This window comes from Benincasa hispida, chromosome 11 (genome assembly GCF_027475165.1).
Source record: "Benincasa hispida cultivar pf3 chromosome 11, pf3_genome.v1.1, whole genome shotgun sequence".
Taxonomy (NCBI): domain Eukaryota; kingdom Viridiplantae; phylum Streptophyta; class Magnoliopsida; order Cucurbitales; family Cucurbitaceae; genus Benincasa; species Benincasa hispida.
This window is the reverse complement of record NC_143488.1, coordinates 64,675,764-64,700,251: the sequence shown is the minus strand read 5'-3', so window position 1 is coordinate 64,700,251 and position 24,488 is coordinate 64,675,764. Positions and strand designations below refer to the sequence as shown.

At 33.2% G+C, this 24,488-nt stretch overlaps 1 protein-coding gene and 1 long non-coding RNA gene across 2 annotated transcripts; one reads left to right on the top strand and one right to left on the bottom strand.

Annotated features, from left to right (window-relative positions):
- Positions 1 to 4,805: 4,805 nt before the first annotated feature.
- LOC120090425 (DNA glycosylase/AP lyase ROS1-like) lies at positions 4,806 to 14,592 on the top strand. Its single transcript, XM_039048086.2, has 19 exons — positions 4,806 to 5,328; positions 5,801 to 7,495; positions 7,581 to 7,973; positions 8,703 to 8,793; positions 8,888 to 10,241; positions 10,333 to 10,412; positions 10,565 to 10,649; positions 10,726 to 10,817; positions 11,337 to 11,405; positions 11,529 to 11,565; positions 11,641 to 11,723; positions 12,015 to 12,488; positions 12,658 to 12,694; positions 12,803 to 12,866; positions 13,025 to 13,161; positions 13,263 to 13,328; positions 13,417 to 13,531; positions 13,598 to 13,636; positions 13,930 to 14,592. The coding sequence occupies exons 1-19, from the start codon at positions 4,806 to 4,808 to the stop codon at positions 14,046 to 14,048; spliced, it is 5,553 nt and encodes a 1,850-aa protein (XP_038904014.1). The 3' UTR covers positions 14,049 to 14,592.
- Positions 5,042 to 16,203, bottom strand: LOC120090427 (uncharacterized). The gene is made up of 6 exons (XR_005485540.2): positions 16,066 to 16,203; positions 15,765 to 15,828; positions 15,367 to 15,433; positions 14,994 to 15,053; positions 10,717 to 10,815; positions 5,042 to 5,313 (listed from the first exon to the last, which is right to left on the bottom strand). It is a non-coding gene; the product is annotated as an uncharacterized LOC120090427 (long non-coding RNA).
- Positions 16,204 to 24,488: the final 8,285 nt, after the last annotated feature.

The following is a 24,488-nucleotide window of genomic DNA, read 5'->3' as shown; positions in this document are numbered from 1 at the left end:
AGATTTTCTCTCATTATTTTTAAAAAGTATTTATTTAGTTGTTTTTTTACATACATAAACATAATTCGATATACTTTTAAACCGTTTAAAAGTCAATACATTACTTACTTTTAAAAAAATAGATTTAATTATTTTAGAAGAATTTATTTTTATTATTTGAAAGAGTTGTTTTCAAATTAAAGAAAATGAGTCAACATATTTATAAATATAGCAAGTTTTCATTATCTGTGAGTGATAAATTGCGATATACATCTATCAGTATCAATGATAGATATCTATCACAATCTAGCACCGTTAACAGTGACATTTTACTATACTTAAAAATATTTTCAATAATTTTACCATTTAAAATAATTTTATCTTTTTTTTAATTATATATATATATATATTAAAACCCAACTAAAGTTTTGAGATATATAATTAAAACAGTAAAAAAAAAAATATGATGAATAAATTGGGAGGAAGAATTATAATTTCCAAAATATAGGAAAATTGGTATCAAGTTTAAGTTTGAGAATTGCTGTGACGTATATTGGGAGAATCTATTTATATCAATTAAATTTTTGAATGAATAATTATATCAATTAATTACCTAAATTTTTAGCAGAGAATCAATTTAAACCTTTTATTAGCATTTTATTTTAAGAGTATTTTACGCATAATTTTCTTATTCGTATAAGATTCTTCCTTAAAGGTAAGGATTAACATATATTAGGGGGAAAATTGAAATCAAATGGAAAAGGTCTAGTTCTAAGTGGAAAGAACTACACGACCATTTTTTTTCCTAAGAATTTAGGAGAATAATAATTTTATTATGTAATTTTGAGTTGATTTTAAATAAAATTAAGGATAAATGGTTATAAATCACTAATAAATGGTTTAAGTTAATATAATAATTAGTTTGGAATTTTAATTTACATAACGTCTAATTTCTCTCTCTTCCAAAAAAAAAAGACAATCATCACAAATATAATTAAATGTAGACATTTTAGATCCTTCTAGTAATCATTTGAATCTTTGTTTTTTGTTTTTAAAAATTAAACTTATCCACATTTCTTACAATAATTTGTATCTTTTTTAAATATAATGATTAAATTCTTAACCAATTTCTAAAAAACAAAGACAACTTTTTGAAGGCTATTTTTTTAATTCTCATAATTTAGCTTGGTTTTTTAAATCATTGGTGAAAAGAAAATAACGAAATAAGAAATTTGAAGATCAAAGTAGTGTCTATAGACTTAATTTTCAAAAATAAAAACAAAACACAAAATGATTACCAAACAAGACCTTAATAAAAAAAATAATTTTGAACCCCTATCAAATTTGGATAGTAAATTTTTAATTTTACTTTAGTTAATTTACCAACTAATTTTAACGAAAAAAAAAAAAAAGCAATCTACAAATGTTGTAAACTCATTAATTTCAATAAAATAAAACTTAACACAAAAGTGAGTTTAATCCATGTATAAATTAAACCATTGAGTAACATTCCCAAAATTCATAAATTAAAAAAAAAATCTTATTGCCTTTCTATAAAAAGAAAATTATTTGTTTATAAATTTCATATTGTATACATGTTTTATGATTTATTGAATTCATCTAAGCAAACTTTGGTCATATATTTGGTCCTTCTATATATGGTAAAAATTAATAAAATAGAAATTGATTAAAATAAATTTTAATTTCTGTACTTTCAAATATCAAATTTTAGAACATGAAATTCAATAAATCTTTGAATAACTAAATTTAAGATTTATTAAAAATACAAGTATGAAATTCAAATATTTAAAAGTAGAGAAATTAAAATAGAATAAACTCCAAAATACAATCAACAAAATAATATTTTAATCCTTAAAATTTAAGATTCAAATGGATAGACAAGAATATAATCAAAAGTGATGTTTTGCTATTTATTCATGTTAAAGGTTTGAAGTTTAAATGTAACTGGAAAAATAAAAATAACTGAAAAAGCAAATCGTATGTGTAATAAATGTGGTTAAATTAAACTACATACAACACTTGAATTTTGTTACATGAGACAAAGGGGTTTGGCCAACGCAACGGGAGGTTCGAAAAATAAAAGGCGGCCATCGCAGTGTCTTTTGCTAACTAATTATACGTGTCGATCATGAACAAAAGAAGCACACAGTTTTTGATGATTCGTAGAGTGAAGTTATCAGATCTTCAAAACAAGAGGAATTAAGATAGGTTAAAAAAGGGAAAGATAAGAAGATTCCCTTGGGGTCAAGACTAACGGAGGTATTCACAGACGAAATGGCAACCACCGTTGGCTGATGAAACGGGTTTGTTTTGTTTGGCCGCCATATTCAACCAGGTTACCGTTGAATACTACGGTTAATACGCTCTCCCCTCCCAATCCTCAAAAAGTTAAAACAACATTATTTTATTTTATTAATTTTATTCATATTAAAATATTTTTTTTGTGTGTGTGTTTTTGATTTATACTTAAATATTCTTTAAATCACAAGTTGTTTGGTATGGATTTTTATTTACAATTTTTTAATAATAAAAAACTATACATTAAAAAAAGAAAAAACTAAATTTTCTCTTTTTAAAACAAAAAACAAATGCATGCTACATAATTATTTTTTTTCTATTTTTCAAAATTATAAGTAAGTTTTTATGGCTTTTTTAGTTATGTATTTTCGTTATAAAAAATTAAACTATTTCTACAATAATTTTCATCTAATATATATAATTATAAAATTATATATTTATTTTTAACTATTATTTTAAGAGAATTATATTGATAAAGCAATATCAAAATGAAGAAAAATAACAAAATAAACATATGAAAAACACCAAAAAAACAATAGTTTTATTTTTTAAGAGAATTATATCTATAAACTATCTGTAGTAATTGAAATAGTTTTTTTTAATGACTGCAATTGAAATAATTACATCTTTTGAAAAGAGAATTTTCTTAAGGTTGAGTCTTTTGCCAAAAAATCACTGGTTTTCTATTTTTTCAAAAGAAATTAATGTTATTCATATCTTACAACAATTTTAACTGAGTTTTAAATTTACTTTAAAAAAAACTTTGTTATTTGTATAAGACAACTATTAAATAAAATAACAAAATGTTAATCTTCTTTGATAGAGATTAAGATAAGCTGATATAAATCTATCATTAATAAAAATTGATAGAAATATATCAATGTCTATCAAATATATATATATATATATATATAGTTTGATATTTTTTTTAATTGGTGAAAATTTCCAAAAAAAAAATGATATGTTTTCAAAAACAAAATCTAAGTTTTTGAAAAGGATATTTTTTTCACTTATTAAATTTTATAACATTTTAAAATTAAAAAACAGAAAACCAAATTAACTATCAAACAACTTAATTTGTGAAAATTTTAAAATAATTTAAAATGGTTTCAATTTCTTTTAATAAAAGACGATAACTAGATTGCACCTAATATCATGCATTATTTTCCCTTAATAAAAAAATCAATTAAAAAAATTACCACACGACACATTTTTATTGGATGTTATTTAGATGATACAATAGATACCTACAATCAAATTGCACCAATTTTTTTAATAAAAAATATGACATGACAGTCATATAGTATAGTTTTTTAATTTAAAATTAGTTTTCTAGATTAATTTGAAAAGAAATAAATTAAATTTTATATATATATAATGAATCATAAATTATACGTATCTTTATACGATAAACATAATTTTTTAAAATATTTTTAAATTTTTTCTGTCGCATAGTTAAAAGTTCATGCAGGCCATGCACTCAAGTATCGCTCAAAATTAAAATCTTCTTCTCTTTTTAACCTCTTCCTCGTTCCCTTCCTCTCCTCGAGCGAGGTTTGCAGGTGCCACGTCCATTTTTCAATGAACATCGCCACCACCACCGCCGTCCTCTTTTCCCTTCCTCGCCCTTACTCTTTTCCCATCCATTCAATCCTGTCCTTCATCTCTCTTTCTTCCTTCTAGTCTTTTTTTCTTTTTTTTTTTTCTTACAAAAATCACTCCAAGTCGTCGTCGCTCATCACTTATGGCAGTAGTCTGAAATCTAGGACAAAGGGGGATCTAAATGATTCTTGAACAAATAGGCCTTTTTGTTGATTACAAGGCATACGACAAAGCTTGGGAGGAAGGTGGAAACAATGACAGTTTGCCGGAGCTCGGTGGCGGGCGGCAATATGGTCCGACACCGGAGGAAGTGAGAAGAGGGAAGAGTATTAGGGAGGGTTGAAGGAAGATAGAGATTTATTGGCCTTCTGGTGAGTAGTAACAACTCAGATCTTGCCGACATTGACTCAGTCCTCCGGTAACTATTACCCTGAAAATATGCTAATTTTTCAGCTTAATTAATTTTGTAATGGAAGGGAAAGGAAAAATATTGTGGCTTGTTAGGTTTTTTTTGCCTTCCCCTTCTATTTCAATGATCATTGAAGCTGAAGACTGGGTTGCTCTCTACTTTCGTCTGATTTCCCCCATTTTTGAAAACTGGGTGTTTTTATGTTGCCATGAAAGAGCAGCAGGGTTTTACAACGGAGATCTTTAGTTCAGATGGGTTCTTAATTGTTGAGTATAATTTTGTACTAAATTTCAGCTACGATCTGTTTCAGCTGAAACATAAAACTGGGTTTTTTGGGTTTCACAGGTACTCCATGAAATTTCTAAACTTATCGCGTTTTCTCACCGTGAACAGAGAATTGGATTAAGAAACGAAGGCGTACCTTTGCAGGGAAAAGAGAAGCTGGCTTTTTCTGGAACAAAAAATTGGCTTTTCTGCTTGAGTGAAAACCAATCAAATGAATTTCGGCCAACCTGAGGGAAATAAGGCCGATGTCCAAGGCGGTTCTTGGATTCCGGCGACACCCATGAAGCCCATTCTACCAAAACCGCCGCTGCAGCCATTGATCTATGCAAGGATGGACAGGAATCAGCCACGACCATGTTGGTTGGGATCAGAGAGACTGTTCTCAAATTCTAACAAGGAAGTTGAGACCAGCAGTAGAGTTGCATGTTACGGTGGAGCTAATTCCATGGGAGCTGATGGTTCTTCCGAGTGGGCAGCAGCTCGGGCTGGGCAATTTCAAGTGGCCTGTAATGAGAATGGAACAGTGGGGATACATTCTATGGATGCACTGGGGGGCATTCCTTTTTTGCAGCTAATGGCACTAGCAGATGCGGCTTCTATTGTGGGTGCTGATGCTGCATTGGGTGGAAATGCGAGTGACCTGTTCGATTCTGGCTCCAGCTATCAAATTGAATTGGAGTCTAGCTCTACGAAGGATCGTCTCAGTGGCAGCTGCATACCTGAAGCCACAGAGTGTAAGTCCAGCTAATTTGAATAAAGTCAATTGGACTTGAGATTTTTCAATATGGTATAATTGACGATGTTTTAATAACATTTAGTACAAGAAGCATGAAGAAATAAGAGCAACAGTATAGTATTAAAAGTATTAATCTTTGGGGTGATTGAGACAATCTAACAGAAAAGGGAATTAGTAGGAGAAAACTGATTGAAAATGGAGAATTCGTGGTTATTCTACTTTCAGCTATTTGTTAATTCATGGATATGCATTTTCTTTATTTCCCATTTCTGTATCCTGTGAAGTTCTGCCATTGTTTTTTTGGCTATTGCTACATGCTTCAATTAGTTTAAGACCATATTCCTTCTACTTAAGTTGTGGAAAAAAGTGTAATTCTAATGGGTTCCTATAATGAATAATGTGATAAATCTCCATTTGTTCATAGTTGCTAACATCCATTGTTCTGAAATTGAGTATCTGGAAATTTACAGATGGAATATCTGACCATGGCGGCCAGCATACCTATGACCTTAATTTTCCATCTGGAACAGAGTCACATGCAGCTGCTATTAGAATTACCTCCCAATTTGCCCCTCTGACTCCAGACATGGGCAAGATTAAATATACCGAAAGAGATACAGAAGTACAGCAGATACCAACTGAGAACAAACAAGATGAGAGAGAACAGAACCACAACTGTAATACTTCAATAATAATTGATGGTGAAAACCTGAAGGAAAATAAAGAACTTCTTGAACCTGCAATGCACTCAACAATTACTGCTACTTGTACCCCAGATGGAAAGGAAGGCAAGAACGATGGTGACCTGAATAAAACACCAGCATCAAGACAGAGAAGGAGAAAACATAGACCTAAGGTCATAATCGAAGGAAAAACTAAAAGAACAAAACCAAATTTGAAGACACCTAGTTCCAATCCAAGTATGAGAAAGCGTGTCAGGAAAAGTGGAGTTAGTAAGCCTTCAGCAACTCCCCCAATAGAAGTAATAGGTGAAACCTCAGACCAAGAAATGCTCAAGCATAGAAGGAAGTCATGCAGAAGGGCCATAAATTTTGATACGCAGGCCCAAACAAGAGACGGAACCTTCGAATCAGGGCCATTGGAACAAGGTTCACTCACTCAAAACATTCAATCAACTACAGGACTAGAGGAAGTGAGGCTTGAAGAAGTAGGCTCTTCCACTGATCCAAACTGGTCCATGAATCAGATGCTGAAAAGATACGAATCTGTATCTGAGAAACAAGCCCTGACCACTGAACTTTCAGCTGAACATAATTCTTCTGAGAGAAAACAACCTTCAAAAACCCAAATGGAGAACAATACAGAACAAATTGGTAAAGTAATTTCCAATTCTGAGAAAGGAAATGTAGTAGAAACCATGCTAAATAATGACAATCGATCGTTACCAGGAAGTTCACATGGTCTTATCTTCTGCAAGAACCCCACAATGACATCAAGAGAGCAAGCAACTTGTTGCCTGAGGAAACGTTCTCGGGCCATCAAACAAGCACATACTGGGAGCATAAATTTAACAGGGGCCCATTATAATACATTATCTGCATATCAGTCCATGTCCTGGATGCATTTTCCCCACATTTACAAGAAAAAAAGAACTGAGAAGGGGCAGAACCCTGTTTCCTCGAGTGCATTTACTACAGCCACACATTTCATGAGGCCAGAAAGTGCATGCTCTTTCAATGACCCCCAGAGAAATTACATGGTATCAAAATCCAACAATTGGATAGCTGGACCTCAATTTAATATTTGTAAAAGTAGAACTGTAGCTGGGCATGGAGGAAACGGTGTCCAGGATAAGTTGCAAACATATGGAGGTATCATGGCTTTAGGTCAGACTGAGAAAACAATAAAAAAACCTAGAACAGCCAAACGACTTTCTGGCTTGGCTCCATCAGAAAGAATTGGTCATTGTGAGAAGCAGCCAATATATCCAACTAATCACCCTCCCTTAGCCAGTTCTGCAAAAAATATCAATACATCGGGAACATGCATAAATGGACTATTCGAGATGATGCATGCAACGGTGGCAAAGAAGAAAAGAACCAAGAAGAAACCGTCAAACTCAGCACTTCTCAATGTAAACAAAGATCTTCAGGACCGCAGATTTGTATCCTTCCATTCCCACCAATTCTTTTTGAAGACATTAGGTACCAAGATTAAAAGTTTCTTTCCCAATGCTCAAGATATTCGCCCATTTAAAGATTTTTTTTTTCTTTTCCTTTATCTATACAGGCACTGCTCCAGAACATGTCAATCAAATGTGCTTTATTGATCTCATAGTTGAACAATTAAAGCATCTAGACATCAACAAGGAAAGCAACCATTTGGGATATAGAGAGCAAGCACTTGTATCCTACAACATACAAAATCAGGAGCAGAATGCTATTGTTGTCTATGGAAGAGATGGAACTATTGTTCCATTTAATCCTATAAAGAAACGACGGCCCCGACCTAAAGTCGAGCTTGATGAAGAGACTGGTAGAGTATGGAAGCTTTTGATGGGAAATATTAACAGTGAAGGCATTGATGGAACAGATGAAGAAAAGATCAAATGGTGGGAAGAAGAGAGGAAGGTGTTTCGAGGACGAGCAGATTCATTTATTGCTCGGATGCATCTTGTTCAAGGTACAAAATAAACTATTCAACTCTTAACCAACCACTATCAAAGAGTTGCCTCTATAACTCCATGTAGACATCAAATGAATTACAAAGCTCAATGATGAATTAACTTCACATTCAGATAAGCTCATTAGACAATTGGGTTTATGAGTGGAGTATGACATTGATTCAATAAAATCAATCCATGCGAGAAATGAGGGAAAGAGTAACAGGAGGGTTCTAGAGCAATAACACCTTTGACATACCTTCTTATAGGAATTAAACAAGAAAAATCTAATTCCTAGGCTTGGGACGTGTTGAGAGTGATTCTGATATGGTTAAAATTACTTGTCATTTTCAAAATCACATCGAAACATGTTTTTAATCATTCAAAATTAATTTCGATATGAAAAGTGTAAAATTAAATATTAAATTGATTTTAATTGATTAAAAACATGTTTTAGAGTAATTTTAACTATTTCAGAATCACTCCCAAATATGCCCTTAGAAGCCCTATGCTTCTGCATATCCTCTTGTATATCCCTTTTTGGAGTGGATTAAACAGTAAATCAAGTTCTTAGGCTTCAAAGTCAAGTGCTTCTGCACATATATATGTACTTGTCAGCAATGTGTTCCAGAAAAACACAAATGAAATATTAACTTGCATGAAGGATTAATCTAGGCCTAGTAGGCATCCTTACTGTAGCAACTACTTTGCTGATCTGGCCAAACAGTAACTTGATTTCATTTCTCCAGGAGATAGGCGTTTCTCTCAATGGAAGGGATCAGTTGTGGACTCTGTGGTTGGAGTATTCCTTACCCAGAATGTCTCAGATCACCTTTCTAGGTAAGCTATGTGGTTAAATGGTGTGAGCTAAGAAGTGTAATTCAAAGTAGTCTCCATCTTTCCCCTTTCTTTTACTAACTCCTCATGTTTGCAGCTCTGCCTTCATGTCTCTTGCCGCACGCTTCCCTCCTAAGCCAAAGTGTCACCAAGCATCATGCTCTCAAGAGCCAATTATAGAGTTGGATGAACCCGAAGAATGCATGTTGAATTTAGAGAATGGCATGAATTTGAACAAACAGATACTACATCAGCAAATAAGTGAAGAGGGCTCGATGAAGAAAAATGAAATGAGAAAAAGTGAAGGACGAATAATTGTTGACAACAATGAATCTTCTGGAAGTAATGTTGAGGATGGGAGCTCAAACAAAGGACCAGAAAAAATAAGTTATAGTTCATCTCATAATATTCTTGAGACATGTAGCAATTCTGTGGGAGAAATATCATTGACTGGAACCAGCCCAATGCAAGCATGTCTCTACGGAGAGAAAGAAACAGTTGATTCATTTTCATGTCAAGACTGTTTGGATTTATCGATTCCTCAAACCAGTGAGAGTATTGAACCATCCTCAGAAGGGAACTCAGAAGATCTACCAAGCTGTTCCACAGAGGCACACATCGACTCATCAGAGGAGCTCATTCAGATGGCTAGACTAAATACTTTAAATGCTAATTATACTATTGATACCTCCGTTGACCAGTCAGAAAATACCACCACCAACAAATTAGCAGAAAAGTGTGACGGAAGAATAGATGACACTTTCCAACCAGATGATCCTGAAATATCCCTCAAAGATTCTATCCATCATTTGAGTGGCTATCAAATGCAGCAAAATCAGACCTCAAAATCATTGGAGGTTGACTGCTGTCAGACATGCAATGGAGTTCAAACTTCTAATGATTGCCAGAACAAGGACGAACATTTTCATACTGAACAAAGTACACTGACTGTAGAATCTGACAATCATTATAATGTTGAAATAGAGCTCGTAGTGGATATCGTTGAAGCACCGTCAACAAGTAGTGAATTAAGCATCAACGCAAAGGAGCCAGATTTGACCTTACAGTCTCAAGGCAGTGTGATTGAAGACCCTCAAAATGTGGAGTCGCCAGTAGAATGTACAAATAATGTGCATGAAATTCCACCAAATGCTACAGAAATGGCAATACAGTCAAATCCAAAGGAGTATGATCAACTTAGTAATGAGTTTAAAGAGATGAACCCTGCCTCTTCAAGATCTCAGAGAAAACAGGTTGCAAAGGAAAAAGAAAATAACATTAATTGGGACAACTTACGAAAACAGACAGAAACCAATGGAAAGACACGGCAGAGAACTGAAAATACAATGGACTCACTGGATTGGGAAGCTATAAGATGTGCAGATGTGAATGAGATTGCACACGCCATCAGAGAACGGGGCATGAACAACATGCTTGCTGAACGAATCAAGGTATCGTTATAAAATTAATTTCAAACAACATGATTCAAAATTCTAATCAATCCCTACCACTAGCTGAGTACTGTATGAGTAATTTGTACAGGATTTTCTAAACCGTCTGGTGAAAGATCATGGGAGCATTGATCTCGAATGGTTAAGGGATGTTGAACCAGACCAAGCAAAGTAAGATTACTCAAGAACTTAAATACCAAATTCTTAAAAATTGAATTTGAAGAATATTGAGATTGTTACCTTCTACACTAGAGAATATGTTGCATCCACCAAAATTGCATGATTCATACATTGGGTTTTACACGTAAATGTAAAATATGCAGAGAATATCTACTAAGCATAAGAGGATTGGGACTAAAAAGTGTGGAGTGTGTGCGACTTCTTACTCTCCATCATCTTGCCTTTCCAGTAAGTCAAAATGAAGTATTAATATGGAATCAGATCAAACATATATACATATGATTATATCTTGTACCTGTAACAGGTTGATACAAATGTTGGTCGTATAGCTGTACGACTGGGATGGGTACCTCTTCAACCTCTACCAGAGTCCCTACAGTTGCATCTTCTAGAACTGTGAGTATCACAAGCCTATATGTTAGCAAAATCCATACATCTTTGCCACATTAAAGATATGTCAAGAAAATATTCTGAAATCCATTACTGATGGTTCACAATTTTAAATAAAGACTCAATTTTTTTAATTAACATCCTATTGATTAATGATATAAATTATTTCAAACTGTTTCGCTGCAATATAAACTTGGCTTATCAATGATTTCCATATGAAAAACAGAAAATTCAATACTCAATTCTCCTGATGATATAAAAACTCTAGAACACTATCTTTCTTTAAAAAGTATAAAATGAATATAAATGTTATTTTTAACTAGAGTTCATTTGATAATATCAGTTCTTATAAATATAGATTGAACTAAAATTTCAAGGAGATTTTAATTAGGACTTCTGTTCCAATCAAATAATACAAAAATATAAAACTTGCAATATTACGAGTAAAAGAAACTGTGCAAAACTCTGCTGAACACTGTAAATAATAATATCACTCTTTGAAGCTTTTCTTGCTCCCCCTCCAAGGTACCCCGTGCTGGAGTCAATCCAAAAGTATCTATGGCCTCGGCTTTGCAAGCTTGACCAAAGAACACTGTAAGCATGTTTTCAACTTATAGACCTATAAATGGGATGCATTTCTTGTTTTTTATCATTTAGTTGTGGTAATTAAGAGAATTCAAACTAAGTTCCCACCAATTGGCTATAATCTGGATGCAGGTACGAGCTGCACTACCAAATGATTACGTTTGGAAAGGTAGTTTTACTTGAAAATTTTGGTTCTAACATAAGCCAACTTAATATATGATTTTGACAGGAATGTATGGCGCAGGTTTTTTGTACAAAAAGCAAACCAAATTGTAATGCTTGTCCAATGAGAGGAGAATGTAGGCACTTCGCAAGCGCATTTGCAAGGTTTGTCCATCCTTCTTCCAGTATATCAGTCCATGCAGTCTTTCTTTCCCTCTCTCTTTCTTTATTTCCAATCTTTTTTTAAAGACAGTGTACGTGCATAAGCAACATAATTTAGCCCTCAGCTAATAGCTACTATTTTGAGTTTTAACTTTTTTAGAATGTCACTAATCACATGTTAAGGGCGGAGATAGTACTTTAAAACTTAATTCTTACAGCAATTTTCATAGGGACGGCAATCTTTAATTATGGATAAGTGGGGTAACTAATAGACATGCTTCTTACATATCCCAGTGCAAGACTCGGCCTTCCAGCACCAGAAGATAAAAGAATAGTCAGTACTACTGAATGCAGAGAACCTGACGATAACCAAGCCAGAACAATTGATCAACCAATGCTGTCCCTCCCTCCCTCGACAATATCATCTGAAGAGATCAAGCCATCAGAAACCCATCAATCAGATGGTAAGACTACAGGTAGTACGTGCGTACCCATTATTGAAGAACCAGCAACACCAGAGCAAGAAAGCACCACACAAGATGCAATCATCGACATTGAGGATGCCTTCTACGAAGACCCTGATGAAATTCCTACAATAAAACTAAACATTGAGGAGTTCTCACAGAATTTGCAGAACTACGTTCAAAAGAATATGGAACTTCAAGAAGGCGACATGTCAAAAGCCTTAATTGCATTAACCCCAGAAGCCGCATCAATTCCCATGCCCAAACTTAAGAATGTTAGCCGGCTGCGAACAGAGCATCAAGTGTAAGCAAAACATTTGCTACCCTTACTCATCAAGATCTTTCGAATTCCCATATAGATGGTGCTACATGATATAATTTTGCCAGTGGATGTCCAATGTCAACGGCCATAGGCATCACATTTCAAACAAATATTTCTACTTCCCGTACTAATTTTTTTCCACCGTCTGCAGCTATGAACTTCCAGATAGCCACCCTCTTCTTGAGAAGGTGCGTGATTCTTACATCTAAAGAACGAACAATTTTACTTTCTTTTGAAGTGTTTCATTTATGGGGAATGTGGAGCATTATGACCATGTGGTAATTCTTATAATACAGTTGAAGTTGGATAGAAGAGAGCCAGATGATCCTTCCTCGTACCTTTTGGCTATATGGACACCAGGTAGATGTACCTCCAAGATATTACAAATCTCTCTCTAATTCAAGGACAGAAGACTGAACCAAAAGGCTCCAAAAAAGGATCCATAACTATGGAGTATTACTTTTTGAAGTATGTCCGCTCATGAATTCTGTAATTAGTTCTATTTTTATACCACTTAGGTGAAACAGCAAATTCTATCCAACTACCGGAAAGAAGGTGTAATCAAGAACACCATCAATTGTGTCATGAGGAGGAGTGCCTCTCGTGCAACAGTGTCAGAGAAGCCAACTCCTTCATGGTTCGAGGGACTATTTTGGTGAGATAAGTCTTGTCAAGTAAGTTGTTATACTCAAATATACCTAGTATACTGAATCCTAATCAATACTCACCCCCCCCAACCCAAAAAAAAAAAAACAGATACCATGTCGGACAGCAATGAGAGGAAGCTTTCCACTGAATGGTACCTACTTTCAAGTCAATGAGGTAAAGTTGAATACTATATGTACCATGTTTTTATGTTGTCCTTCAAGGCTTTTAGTGCCAGAACTAACTATAAATATTTTATTTGTAGGTGTTTGCAGATCACGAATCAAGCCTCAACCCAATAGATGTTCCAAGGGACTGGATATGGAATCTACCTAGACGCACCGTGTATTTTGGGACCTCCATCCCAACGATATTCAAAGGTTCCTCATAGAACATATACCTCTTATTGTGTGATTGATTAAATAATAACAGTTCTTGTCCACCAGGTTTATCGACACAAGGCATCCAACACTGTTTCTGGAGAGGTATCTATTCTTGAATTTATTGTGTACTATCATCTATATGTGCCATTGGAAAAAAGAATGCAGTTTGCTATATATATGTGTGCGGTTGCAGATGACATGTGAAAGAGTGTAACATTTACAAAACAAAATACAATGTTAAAAATGTTAGAATGCTGATAACAAGAAACAAAATTTGAGGATTTACCGGTCCTGTGTTCGCAGCAAACCAATGACTTAGAGTAAACATTAAACTATCATAAATCTCCCATCCTTATCATTCTCTACTTTCACTCAAATGCATTCATAACATGCAGGATTCGTCTGTGTAAGAGGTTTTGATCAAAAAACAAGGGCACCCCGACCATTGATGGCCAGGCTTCATTTTCCAGCCAGCAAATTGAACAGAGGAAGAGGTAAGACAGATGATCAATAAGAGAACCAGGAGATGAAGCCCAAACCAGGACAGCACGAATAACTAGCAGTAAGAAAAGAACAACATTTGGTAACATAGCTTCCAACCCCTCACAAATAAGTTAATATCCATTTGTAAATTCCTGTTTGACACGTGATTAACAACATTAGAATTAGTCATTTCAAGCTCAAGTCCGAATCATTCATAAAAAACTAGCGTCCGACACTAGCCATGAGATATTTTTATTAATTTCTCTATCCAAGATGTGAGATACCAGTTCCATAGCAGCATATGGCAGATTACAGCACGTCACACTAGCGACCATCAGAAATTTAGCTGTGTGTTGGGGAGAAAGTTGTGTTTTCTTTCCAGGCAGATAATTGATTAGAGTTAAGGATGAGCGTAGAGATGCAAAAGACAAGACTATTAAACTCAGAGGCAGTGTTTAGTGTCTTTGTCTGTGAAACAAAATATAACTCCTTTAAGAATCTAAAAGAGATTAGGAGGTAGTCTGGGAGCTGTATGCAAGAATATATATACACTCGAAAATGCATTTAAAAACAAACTTCTGAGTAATTTTATATTTGAAAATACTATTCTACAGGCTCAGGAAAAGGAATACTTGGTTATCAAAGACGGCAAAAAACATTATAAATATTTTTTAACTGAACTTTTATTTGAAAAGGAATATATTAGAAATTGTTGTTCAAGATTGTCACTCCTGAAGTGATCTATTTTGACAGACATTTAAATATATAGTGACAAAATTTATTAAAAAGATTTAAAAAGAAGCAAACCAAATCACTTGCAAATACAATCGCGCAAACATAGAAATCCCCCAATATGCTCGTAAAAAAAATTAATAAAAAAATAATGATGACCCTCGAAAGAGAGTCAAAAGTCCTCGCTATATAAATTAAATTAACTTAGAATTCATTCGACTAGAACGAAAATCTCGCTACTCACACTTTGATGTGCCATGTAATCCTATCCCGTTTGAAGATTATATCTCGTGAATTTCGTATGCTGGAAAATATGGATTAAGCACAAACAGTTACCAATCATTGAGCAAGAAACAATAAAAGTAGTAAGATATAAGAAATGAACAAAGTCTTGTGCAACTTCCTAAATAACCATTCATTCAAAAATCTTAAGTTCGGCTGGACTAAAAATCTTCTTAATGGCATAGACGTCAAACTTTTAGCAAATTATAAAAGAAATTAAAGTGGATTAGACAAAGTAGGATATGATAATCAGATAAATTGATTTCCGACCAATGTCAACTAGAACTCGAAACATGGTTAATTATAAGATCGCTATATTGGATGAAGACGTGCACCTTGACTACATTGTATGATCCGAGTGAAAGCGTAGATGGAAATTGAAGCGCAACACGGGAGATCGAACTGAAGAGAAAGCAAAATGAGCTAAGACGGTTACCATTCATCAACTAAGAAACAAATAAAAGTAGTCGAATTTTATAGTAAATGCACTGCTCTTGCTCAATTTCTTACTAACAAACAGTTCTAAGATCTTAAGCTATTACTATTAGGCCTTGTCGATCTTATTTTAGTGGCTTAGTGGCACAGGCATCAAATTTCTAGCAACTGAAATGGGAGAAATTGAATTGGATTAACGAAGCAGAATACGCTCATCAGAAAAAACGGATCTCCAACCAATTTCAACTAGAACTCGAAACATCTCTATAAAACCACTATTTCAGAGAAGGAAACATACCTTGACGCCGAAAATGTGATACAAGTGGCTGTGCAGATGGAAATCGGAACAGAGGAAGATCGATCTGAAGATAAAGAAACAGATTGAGCTCAAATGACAACCAATCATCGACAATAAACAATATAAAAGTGGTCAAGTTATATAGTAAATGAACAAATCTTGCGCAAATTACAGATAATGTGATCAACTGAATTGAATTGGACGAAGCAGGATGCGATTATGAGATAAACTTATATCTGACCAATTTCAACTGGTGCCTGAAACGTCGTTAGAGACCACTCTTACAGATGAAGAAACGTACCTTGGTTGCGAATGTATGGTGCGAGAGAACGCTCGGAGAGAGATCGAATCGCGGATGGCGATCGGACTGAGGAGAAAGCAGTGAATAGCCAAAGATGTTAGAAAGCGGGAAGGAAGAAGGTGAAAGAGAGTGAAAGGGAGAAAATTGGCTGTTTTTTCATCTTAGCCGCCAATTTTTGTACTTTTCCCGCCCAACTCTATTGATTTTAGGTTTTCCCTTTTTTTTTTAATGAATGAATAAATAATCAGTTTTTCATTTTTAGTTTATGCTAGGGGGAATTTAATTTCAACCTAACTTTTTTTTCTTCTTTCTTTTTCTCCTTTTTGTTCTATTGAAATTATAGTTTACTAAATCAAACTAAGCTTAATGATCATTAGTATTACCTTTTTCCTTTGAAGTTAGAGATTTGATATCCATCCTCACATTATACTTAAAAAAAATAATATTAAAAAATTCAAACTATGTTTATATTAACAAAATTATATTTAATAATTACTGTGATCAGTTGTGATTGACTTATGATCGACCAGATTAATCGATTCGTTGTATTTTAATTTCTGAAACTAATTTTGTGTACTCAAACTAACATATGAACTATACATATTTACATGGAAATTTGTATCAAATAATACGAACAGAAAAATAATCTTAAAATATAGTCCACCTTTAAAATATTTGTTAATGTGGCAAATATTGACCCATGAAGCTATGAAGTTTTTTTTTAAATTCCAAATTTACCCTCAAGTGCATGCCCTACTGTTAACTTTCCCTTTTTACTTTTCCCTTTTCCTTCTTTTTTATTTGATCTATCGACCCTGCATCTCCGTTTTTCTTTCCTTTTCTTTCATTTTTCCGTTGCTTCATCTTTGATTCAGTCTCCCCATCTTCAGATTGTGAGTTCATTTTATTTTTCTCTCTTGCATCTTCGATTTTAAGTGTGTTTTCTTTTTGCATTCTTTTTTTTTTCAATTTGGTTTTTTGTTTTTTTCAATTTCATCAGCTCATTTGCCATTTTCTTCACTACTACAAAAACAGTGTTTCTTGACGTTTTTTAAATGTCAAGAATGATTTTTCTTGATGTTTTTAAAAACGTCAAGGAAACCAATGTCAATAATGTTGATTTTAAAACGTCAAGAAAAGTGACACTTGACATTTGAAAAACGTCAGAAACACAGATACTTGACACGTTTGAAATATAAAAAATATGTGCATTCTTGACAAGGAAATAAACGTCAAGAAATTTTGTGAACTTGACATTTAAAAAACGTCAAACGTCAAGAAACACACTTGACATTTTTGAAATGTCAAGAATATGGACATTCTTGACAAGGAAAAAATATCAATAAATTTTGTGAACTTGACATTTAAAAAGTGTCAATAAATTTGCTTGTGATTTTTTTAAAAAATCTACGATGATGACATTTTTACCTATAATTGCTCCTGTATTTTGATCCAAAAACCACATTTGATATATATATATATATATATATATATATATATATAACATACATTCATCAGTCAAATAAACAATATACATGAATTGACAAACTTATATATCAACAAAAAAAAAAAAAAAAAACCACCAATATCTTTCATAAAAACTTAACTTGTTTAACATTGTCAATATATACAACCTAAGCAACATAATTCTAACAGTCAACTCATATGGACACTTCCAAAATAATATAAGGAGCATAATTCTATCAACCCAATATGAACAGTTTCAAAAAATACATTTCTAAAACTTCTATCAATAAAACCATCTATCTACCAACACATGTACCAATCCAAAACTACCCTCCCTTGCACATTTGACTAATACCAAAAGATATGTACACCTATATGGATATGAAGTAAATCCATAAATTGATCCGCCGGAATAAACACATCCAAAATGACCAACCACAATCACAAGTAGCAATCTAAAAAATTCAGCCAACTCTATCCGCATCTCATCTAACTCAATTTGTGAGTACGGTTTCCTTGTATCAATCTATAAACACAAAAGCCAAATATTATAATGGATTCTATTTTTCCCTATGCTATTTGAAATGTCGAAATGACGATAACATACCAAATATGAGATGACAATATTTCTTTTAGTCACAATATCCCTCGTATACCTCACGATGTAGTTTTCCACACCCAATTCATAATCATTGGATAATATACTCTTATGCATCCATGATTGTAAATCTAGTAAGAAAAGATGATAAACAATTATCAACTTCAAAAAAAAGTTGTGGAAAACAAACAAGTTCCCAATACATACAACTTGTCATGTCTAGCTCTACAACATTCCAACCTCAAGAAAGTAAGACAAATCAGAGAATAAAGACAAATCCATCTAAAAAAATTGAACCCAATATGTAATCGGACCTCAAAAAATTGAATCCAAGGTGTGCACGTGGTCTAATGTGCTAAACATAAATTAATTCCAATAACTAAAAATTGGACCCAAGTTTGGCAAAGCATTACTTAGTTCATAAAGCCCTAACAAATTAGACACATTGACATATTTAACTTTGGCAAACATTTAATTAAAAAAAAGTGGCAAGTTCTTGCAAGTTCTCTACAATTAAAGCCCTAACTTTGGCAAAGTGGCAATCCCAACTTTGGCACGTTCTCTAAAATTCAATTTCCTTCAAGAACAATATGAAACAAGAGTTTATTATGAGATTCAATAATATACATGAGAGATTAAACTCTAGCTTTGAAAGTTCAAGCCTCGAACCAAAAAAATCAAGCCCCAACTTTGAAAGTTCATGCCTAAACCGAGAAAATCAAGTCCTAACTTTGAAACTTCATGCCTCAAACCAAGAAAATCAAGATTTAAACATAATCTAAACAAGATTAAGCCTAATCTAAACAAGAAAATCAATATTAAGTCTAATCAAACCAAGAAAATAAAGACTTAAACTCAATCTAAACAAGAAAATCAAGATTAAGCTCTAACTTCGAAAGTTCATGTCTCAAATCTACTTACCTCAATGAAGAATCTCTCCAAGATTGATGGAATAACAAAGAAGCATCAAAGGGAGGTGAAAAACCAAGAAGATTTCCAGTGTATTGCGCAAAAAATGACTAAAAGCGTTGCAAAAGATAGACTGAAAATCGACTACTAGAATTTCTTTTAAATCTGGTTGATAGCACCGCGATACTACTAAAAGAGCATTGCAACGCTGTTCAAGAGGCACACAATTTTTTTGTCAAAACCTGTAGTGTTGCAATGTTGCATGCATGAGGCGTGCATGTTTTTTCATTTTTTCGGCAAAATACGTAGTGTTGCAATGCTACCCTGTATATTCTACAATTCTTGATGTTTTTAAAATGTCAATAATCCATTAATTGAACTTGACATTTTTAAAACGTCAAGTACTGTATTTTCCAGGAAAAATACACGACCCCCACTTTCTAAAATTAATTTTTGACTTTTTTTTTTTTTTTTAAATCACCTATTTCTTGACATTTTTTCATAAGAATGTCAAGTATTTAGAATTGCAAACATCAAGAAATGTGGTTTTTCTTGTAGTGCTTTCTCTTTTTTCTCGATAACCTAATAACTTATTCAATTCATTGTGAACAGAGTGGATTGTAAGGGGAGTTTGTTGTGCTTTCATGAAGTTTTACTTTCTTCATTGCATTCTTCACTATTTTCTTCGATATTTCGAGGTTTGCTCAATTTATTAAGATATTGCACTCTTCATTATTTTCTTTAATGATTTTGAAGTTTGCGTTCTTCACTCTTTTCTTTGATATTGTATAATATTTGTAGAAACATATCAGCGTATTTTGATGTTTGATATTACGACTACCTTGGCTTTTTGGTTGTCATTCATGGAAATTTTTGCTCTATTAATTTGAGGTTTAGAAGTTGTTGTTGTCAATAGGAACAAATCAATTGGCTATCATTACTAGAATATATGCCACTGCTATCATTTTTTATGTGTTCATTGTTTCTTATTGATATTCGTTGAAAGATATACCTAGTTATAGGCTAGTACCAGTGATGATGATGGATTGATATTTTATTTTGATAGATATTATAACCTATTAATATTGTTATTCACGAGTTTTTGTTTTACTTTTGCAAGAATTTTAAAACATGGTTATTCTAATAGTTGTCTTTCATGGTGGACTATGAAATGAAAAATATTGTTATGTGAATTACAAATCTACTGGAGTTCTAGTAGATGATATAATGGTTTTTGAAAATTTTGTGGGTTTAACAATGAAGGAGATTTATTTGAATGCATCTACTTTTTCTATAGAACTATAAATTTTACTAGATTCTTGTTATGAATGAAATTCAAAATGTAGTTGAGATTCGTGAAGATAATGATGTAGCTTGGTTTTTGGCTTTAATTAAGGAACACAACACAATACATCATTTAGTTGCTCATGTCACTAGTTCGTGTTTGGAAGTATCTTCTAATATTGTTTCCAATGGAGTCGATAATTATTTATCTGTTGTTCCTTTTTCTATACCTATGATTGATGATGGAAATTTTAAGTGATTATGAATATATATATATATTGCTCGTGATTTGAAAGAAAAGAATGTGTTAGCTAGCAAATAGATTTTATCAAAATGTTTTTACTTGATAACAGTCAATAAGAATTTTGAATTTAAGATTGTTAGATCAAATTCATGATCTAAGTGTGCTTCGATATGTTCAAGATGGTTGTCAATGGTATGTGAGGGCATCCCATTACAATGGTAGTGTTTGTGGATTCTTAGGAAGTTTATTGATATTCATGATTGTTCTACAAAAAGTGTTCACACCTCTCATGAGAAGCTTTCCTGTCCTTAATGGTTGAATGTTTGAAAAATGATTTTAGATTTAGTTCTTCTTATGCCTCGACTCATTGTGATATTATAAATAAAGTCCGTAAGGAATTTGGAGTAAATGTTAGCTATTATAAAGCATGGAGGGAAAAAAATAAATAACAGAGTCTTTGAAAGGCGATGCACATGAATCATATGCTTTGATTCTAAAGTTTTTGATGAAGTTAGAAGAAAGGAATCCATGTTTATTTTTCCAACTTATTAACGAGGTTGCATGATCTATCGACAATAGCTTATGACACTAATAGGAGTTTGTCACTAATAGCTTCCATTAATGATAAACTAAAATGATGGAAGTTATCGGTAATAGACTCCAACTAGTGATAGATGCTATCACTGATAGGCACCAATCAATTATACACTTTTCATGAGGTTGCTTAATTGTTTATTTTTATGTCTGTTCTATTTTAGGTACATTCATGGCCTATAAAGCTGACATGAATGGGCATTTTAAGTATTGTTATATGACTATTGGAGTGTCAATTGAGGGTTGGAAGCATCATAGATTCAATATGTTTGTTGATGGCACGTTCTTGAAATGTAAATATGTTGAAACTCTTTTGACAGTTTCAACAGGTGATGATAGCAATCAAATTTTCCTCTTGCTTTTAGTATTATTAACTCTAAAAATGATGCATCATGAAAATGATTTTTTTAGAATATAAAGAATAGTTTTGGTGAACAAGGGATTAATCATTATTTTTTATCGACATCTTAGCATTCCAAAAGGTGTTATGAATGTTGTTCCAACTATTGAATATTGTGTTTGTCAACGACATTTTTTACAAAATATGGAGTTGACATATAAGGGTTCTTTAATTGAATGTATTCTTTAGTTGTTCAAAAGTGTATACAATTGATAAGTTTAAGTTTTATATGAAATAGATGGAATCGATATATCCTACTATTGGGGAATATCTTAGTAAAAATGGTTTTGAGAAGTGGGCACGTGCGTATTCTAGGAGAAAAATGTATAATATGATGATTACAATATTTCAGAGTGCTTGAATAATATTTTGAAATAGACTATAGAGCTCCATGTTGAATCCTTACTTGATTCCATTAGGGAAATACTACAAGATTGATTTTATGAAAAAGGTCAAACAACATTATCCATAAAGACTATTTTGACTAGTTGGATAGAGTTTGAGTTGCGAGAGCAACACAATCATCAAGAAGCTTCAAGTTACAAAATTAGCCATTAGTTTACGATGGTATTTTTTTATCAGGTAGTTGATTATATTTAGTTTTTCAGGTTGATCCTATTAGTAATAAAGAATATTTAGTAGTTGATAGATACGATCATTTCGTGGTTAATTTGGTCTCTAAATTGTGCAATTGTGGTGTTTAGGATTTGGAGAAGATTCCATGTGCTCATGCTTGTGTTGTTATTCGTGGGCTAAATTTAGATATCTATGTTTTATGTCAGACTACTATTTTTCCATTACACTATTGTCAACCTATAAAGGTTCAGTTTATCTTATTGGAAATCATTATGACTGGAACTCTCTTGGTTGATGTGAATGTATGACCTCTGATAGTTAAACGTCCAACTGGAAGACCACGAAAACAAAGAGTATTGTCAATTGGTGAAAGAAAAAGCAAGCGAAGTGCAGTCTAAAGAAAATCAAACACGAGGATTTTCATGAGCAACGGAAAGGATCGTTCTAAATTCCATTCGAATTGAACACAAAAAATTACAGTCTAAGAACGGAAACTAACAGGTCCTGCACATACATAAATTACAGCATGCTAGACAATGATACAAGGGATAGATGATGCATACCTTTGAAGAACCATTCTTTAAGAATCCCTCAATCAATCTTCAATGCGTCCAACACAGCCCTCGAACGCAACAAACAAAGCCTCCACGAAACCAATCGAGTCTAACTCGATCCACGAACTGAATGAGGACACCACCACAATGGTTACCTTAGTATTCTCAGTGTGAGAATCTAGGAGTTTTGGGCTCTTTCTGATCTTGGCTTGAGGTATACGATCGAGTAGACGATCGAGCAAGTGGGGGATAAGAAGTTGGTCTATCGCATAAACGATGTGCTCGATCGTTTAGTAAATGGCAGCCTATCGTATAGACTTAGCCACTCAATCATGTAGCAACGATCAACTAAATGACTATCATATAGTCAACTCTAAGCGATCGCTTAGCTGATCGTGTAGTCTCTCAAAGGCTATCGCTTAGTGAAACTTTTTCACTTAATAGCTTATTTCCGTGAGTACTTTCCGAATGAAGTAACTTCTAAATTTAGGAAAACAATTTTTATTTTATCTCACGGTTACTATAAACTTACAATAACCTCCCACTCAATCGGTTATTAAAGAAAAAGAATTCATTATCATATAATTAATATATTATAAATAAATATGATAATCAACTTATCATATTATATTTATAACCTATAGTTTTAATATTTCATCTCATGAAACATACAGATCATAGTTCTTTTTCTATTTTATGGTACTTAATGTAAATCATATTTACATTAATTCCTCCACTTGATGTATCTCATACATCATACCAATTATATCATATATAATTGAATTTTCTCTTGTTAATTTGAACACTTCAAATCAACCCCAATATCTGATTTTCAACTTAAAATCTATTGAGCTACCAAAGGGACCTCATGGACTTGTAGCTTGAAGCTCCAATGGTACGTGAAGAACCGACTAAACTCTTTAGTCATGGGATCCACTATTCGTTAGGTGCCGGGCACTTCACTAACGACCGAAAACTGCACTTTTCTCACTACAGATACATTTTTGTGTCCATATTAACCAATCAACAGTGCGATAACCCTTCACAAATCGCTCGTAAATACAGTTGGGCCAATTTACCGTTTTGCCCCTGTAGTTACATCTAACTCCTTAAGTACCACCAATTCCTCTAATGAACAATAAGTCACAGTCCTACTATAACTGGGTCCTCTCTTCCAAAGAGAGGGTGTGGCCACTATGTTCAAGATCCAGAATCAGCCCAATCTATCTACTTACCCCTGCTTTGGATAATGAGTGAATTCCATCTTATGTAACTGAGTTCCCAACTCCCCAATCAGACAAATCCCCAAAAAGGTAGTCTTGTTGAATTGGAAATCTGGCCACTCTCACCCATACTAATCAAAGGACCGCCCTCATAGGTAGGAGTTTCCAAAATACTCAAGATTAAGGTCATGTCACTTACGGTCGTTTTAGTGAGATGTAAGTCTCAATTATCAACGACGTTATATAAAGAGACTAATCATTTCGTGGTTCGGTCTTATACAAACTCTTTGTATAGGACACCCCCACTCGCATGTCTCCACATGAATGGTCAGGATCAAATCATCTGTAGTAGTTCACAACACTTGTAAACCTCTACAAAGTGGGTCGAATCCGTAGTGTCACAAGGATAAGGTATCCCTCCTTTATCCTTATACTACAGACCATTTAGGTTATTACTTAAGGCATGATCCACTTGTATATCTTATATACATGCTTAAGTTTACATAAAATAACCACATATTTTTGTTTATTGGATATGAGTATATACAAATAAAATAACTCTTATTTTATTAAA

Excerpts from the sequence above, each read along its gene's own strand:
- LOC120090425 (XM_039048086.2), top strand. The coding sequence starts at position 4,806 with ATGAATTTCGGCCAACCTGAGGGAAATAAGGCCGATGTCCAAGGCGGT. Across the intron at positions 10,818-11,336 it reads CAGTTGCATCTTCTAGAACT|GTACCCCGTGCTGGAGTCAA; the intron begins GTGAGTATCACA and ends TCCCCCTCCAAG. Across the intron at positions 12,867-13,024 it reads TTTGGCTATATGGACACCAG|GTGAAACAGCAAATTCTATC; the intron begins GTAGATGTACCT and ends TATACCACTTAG.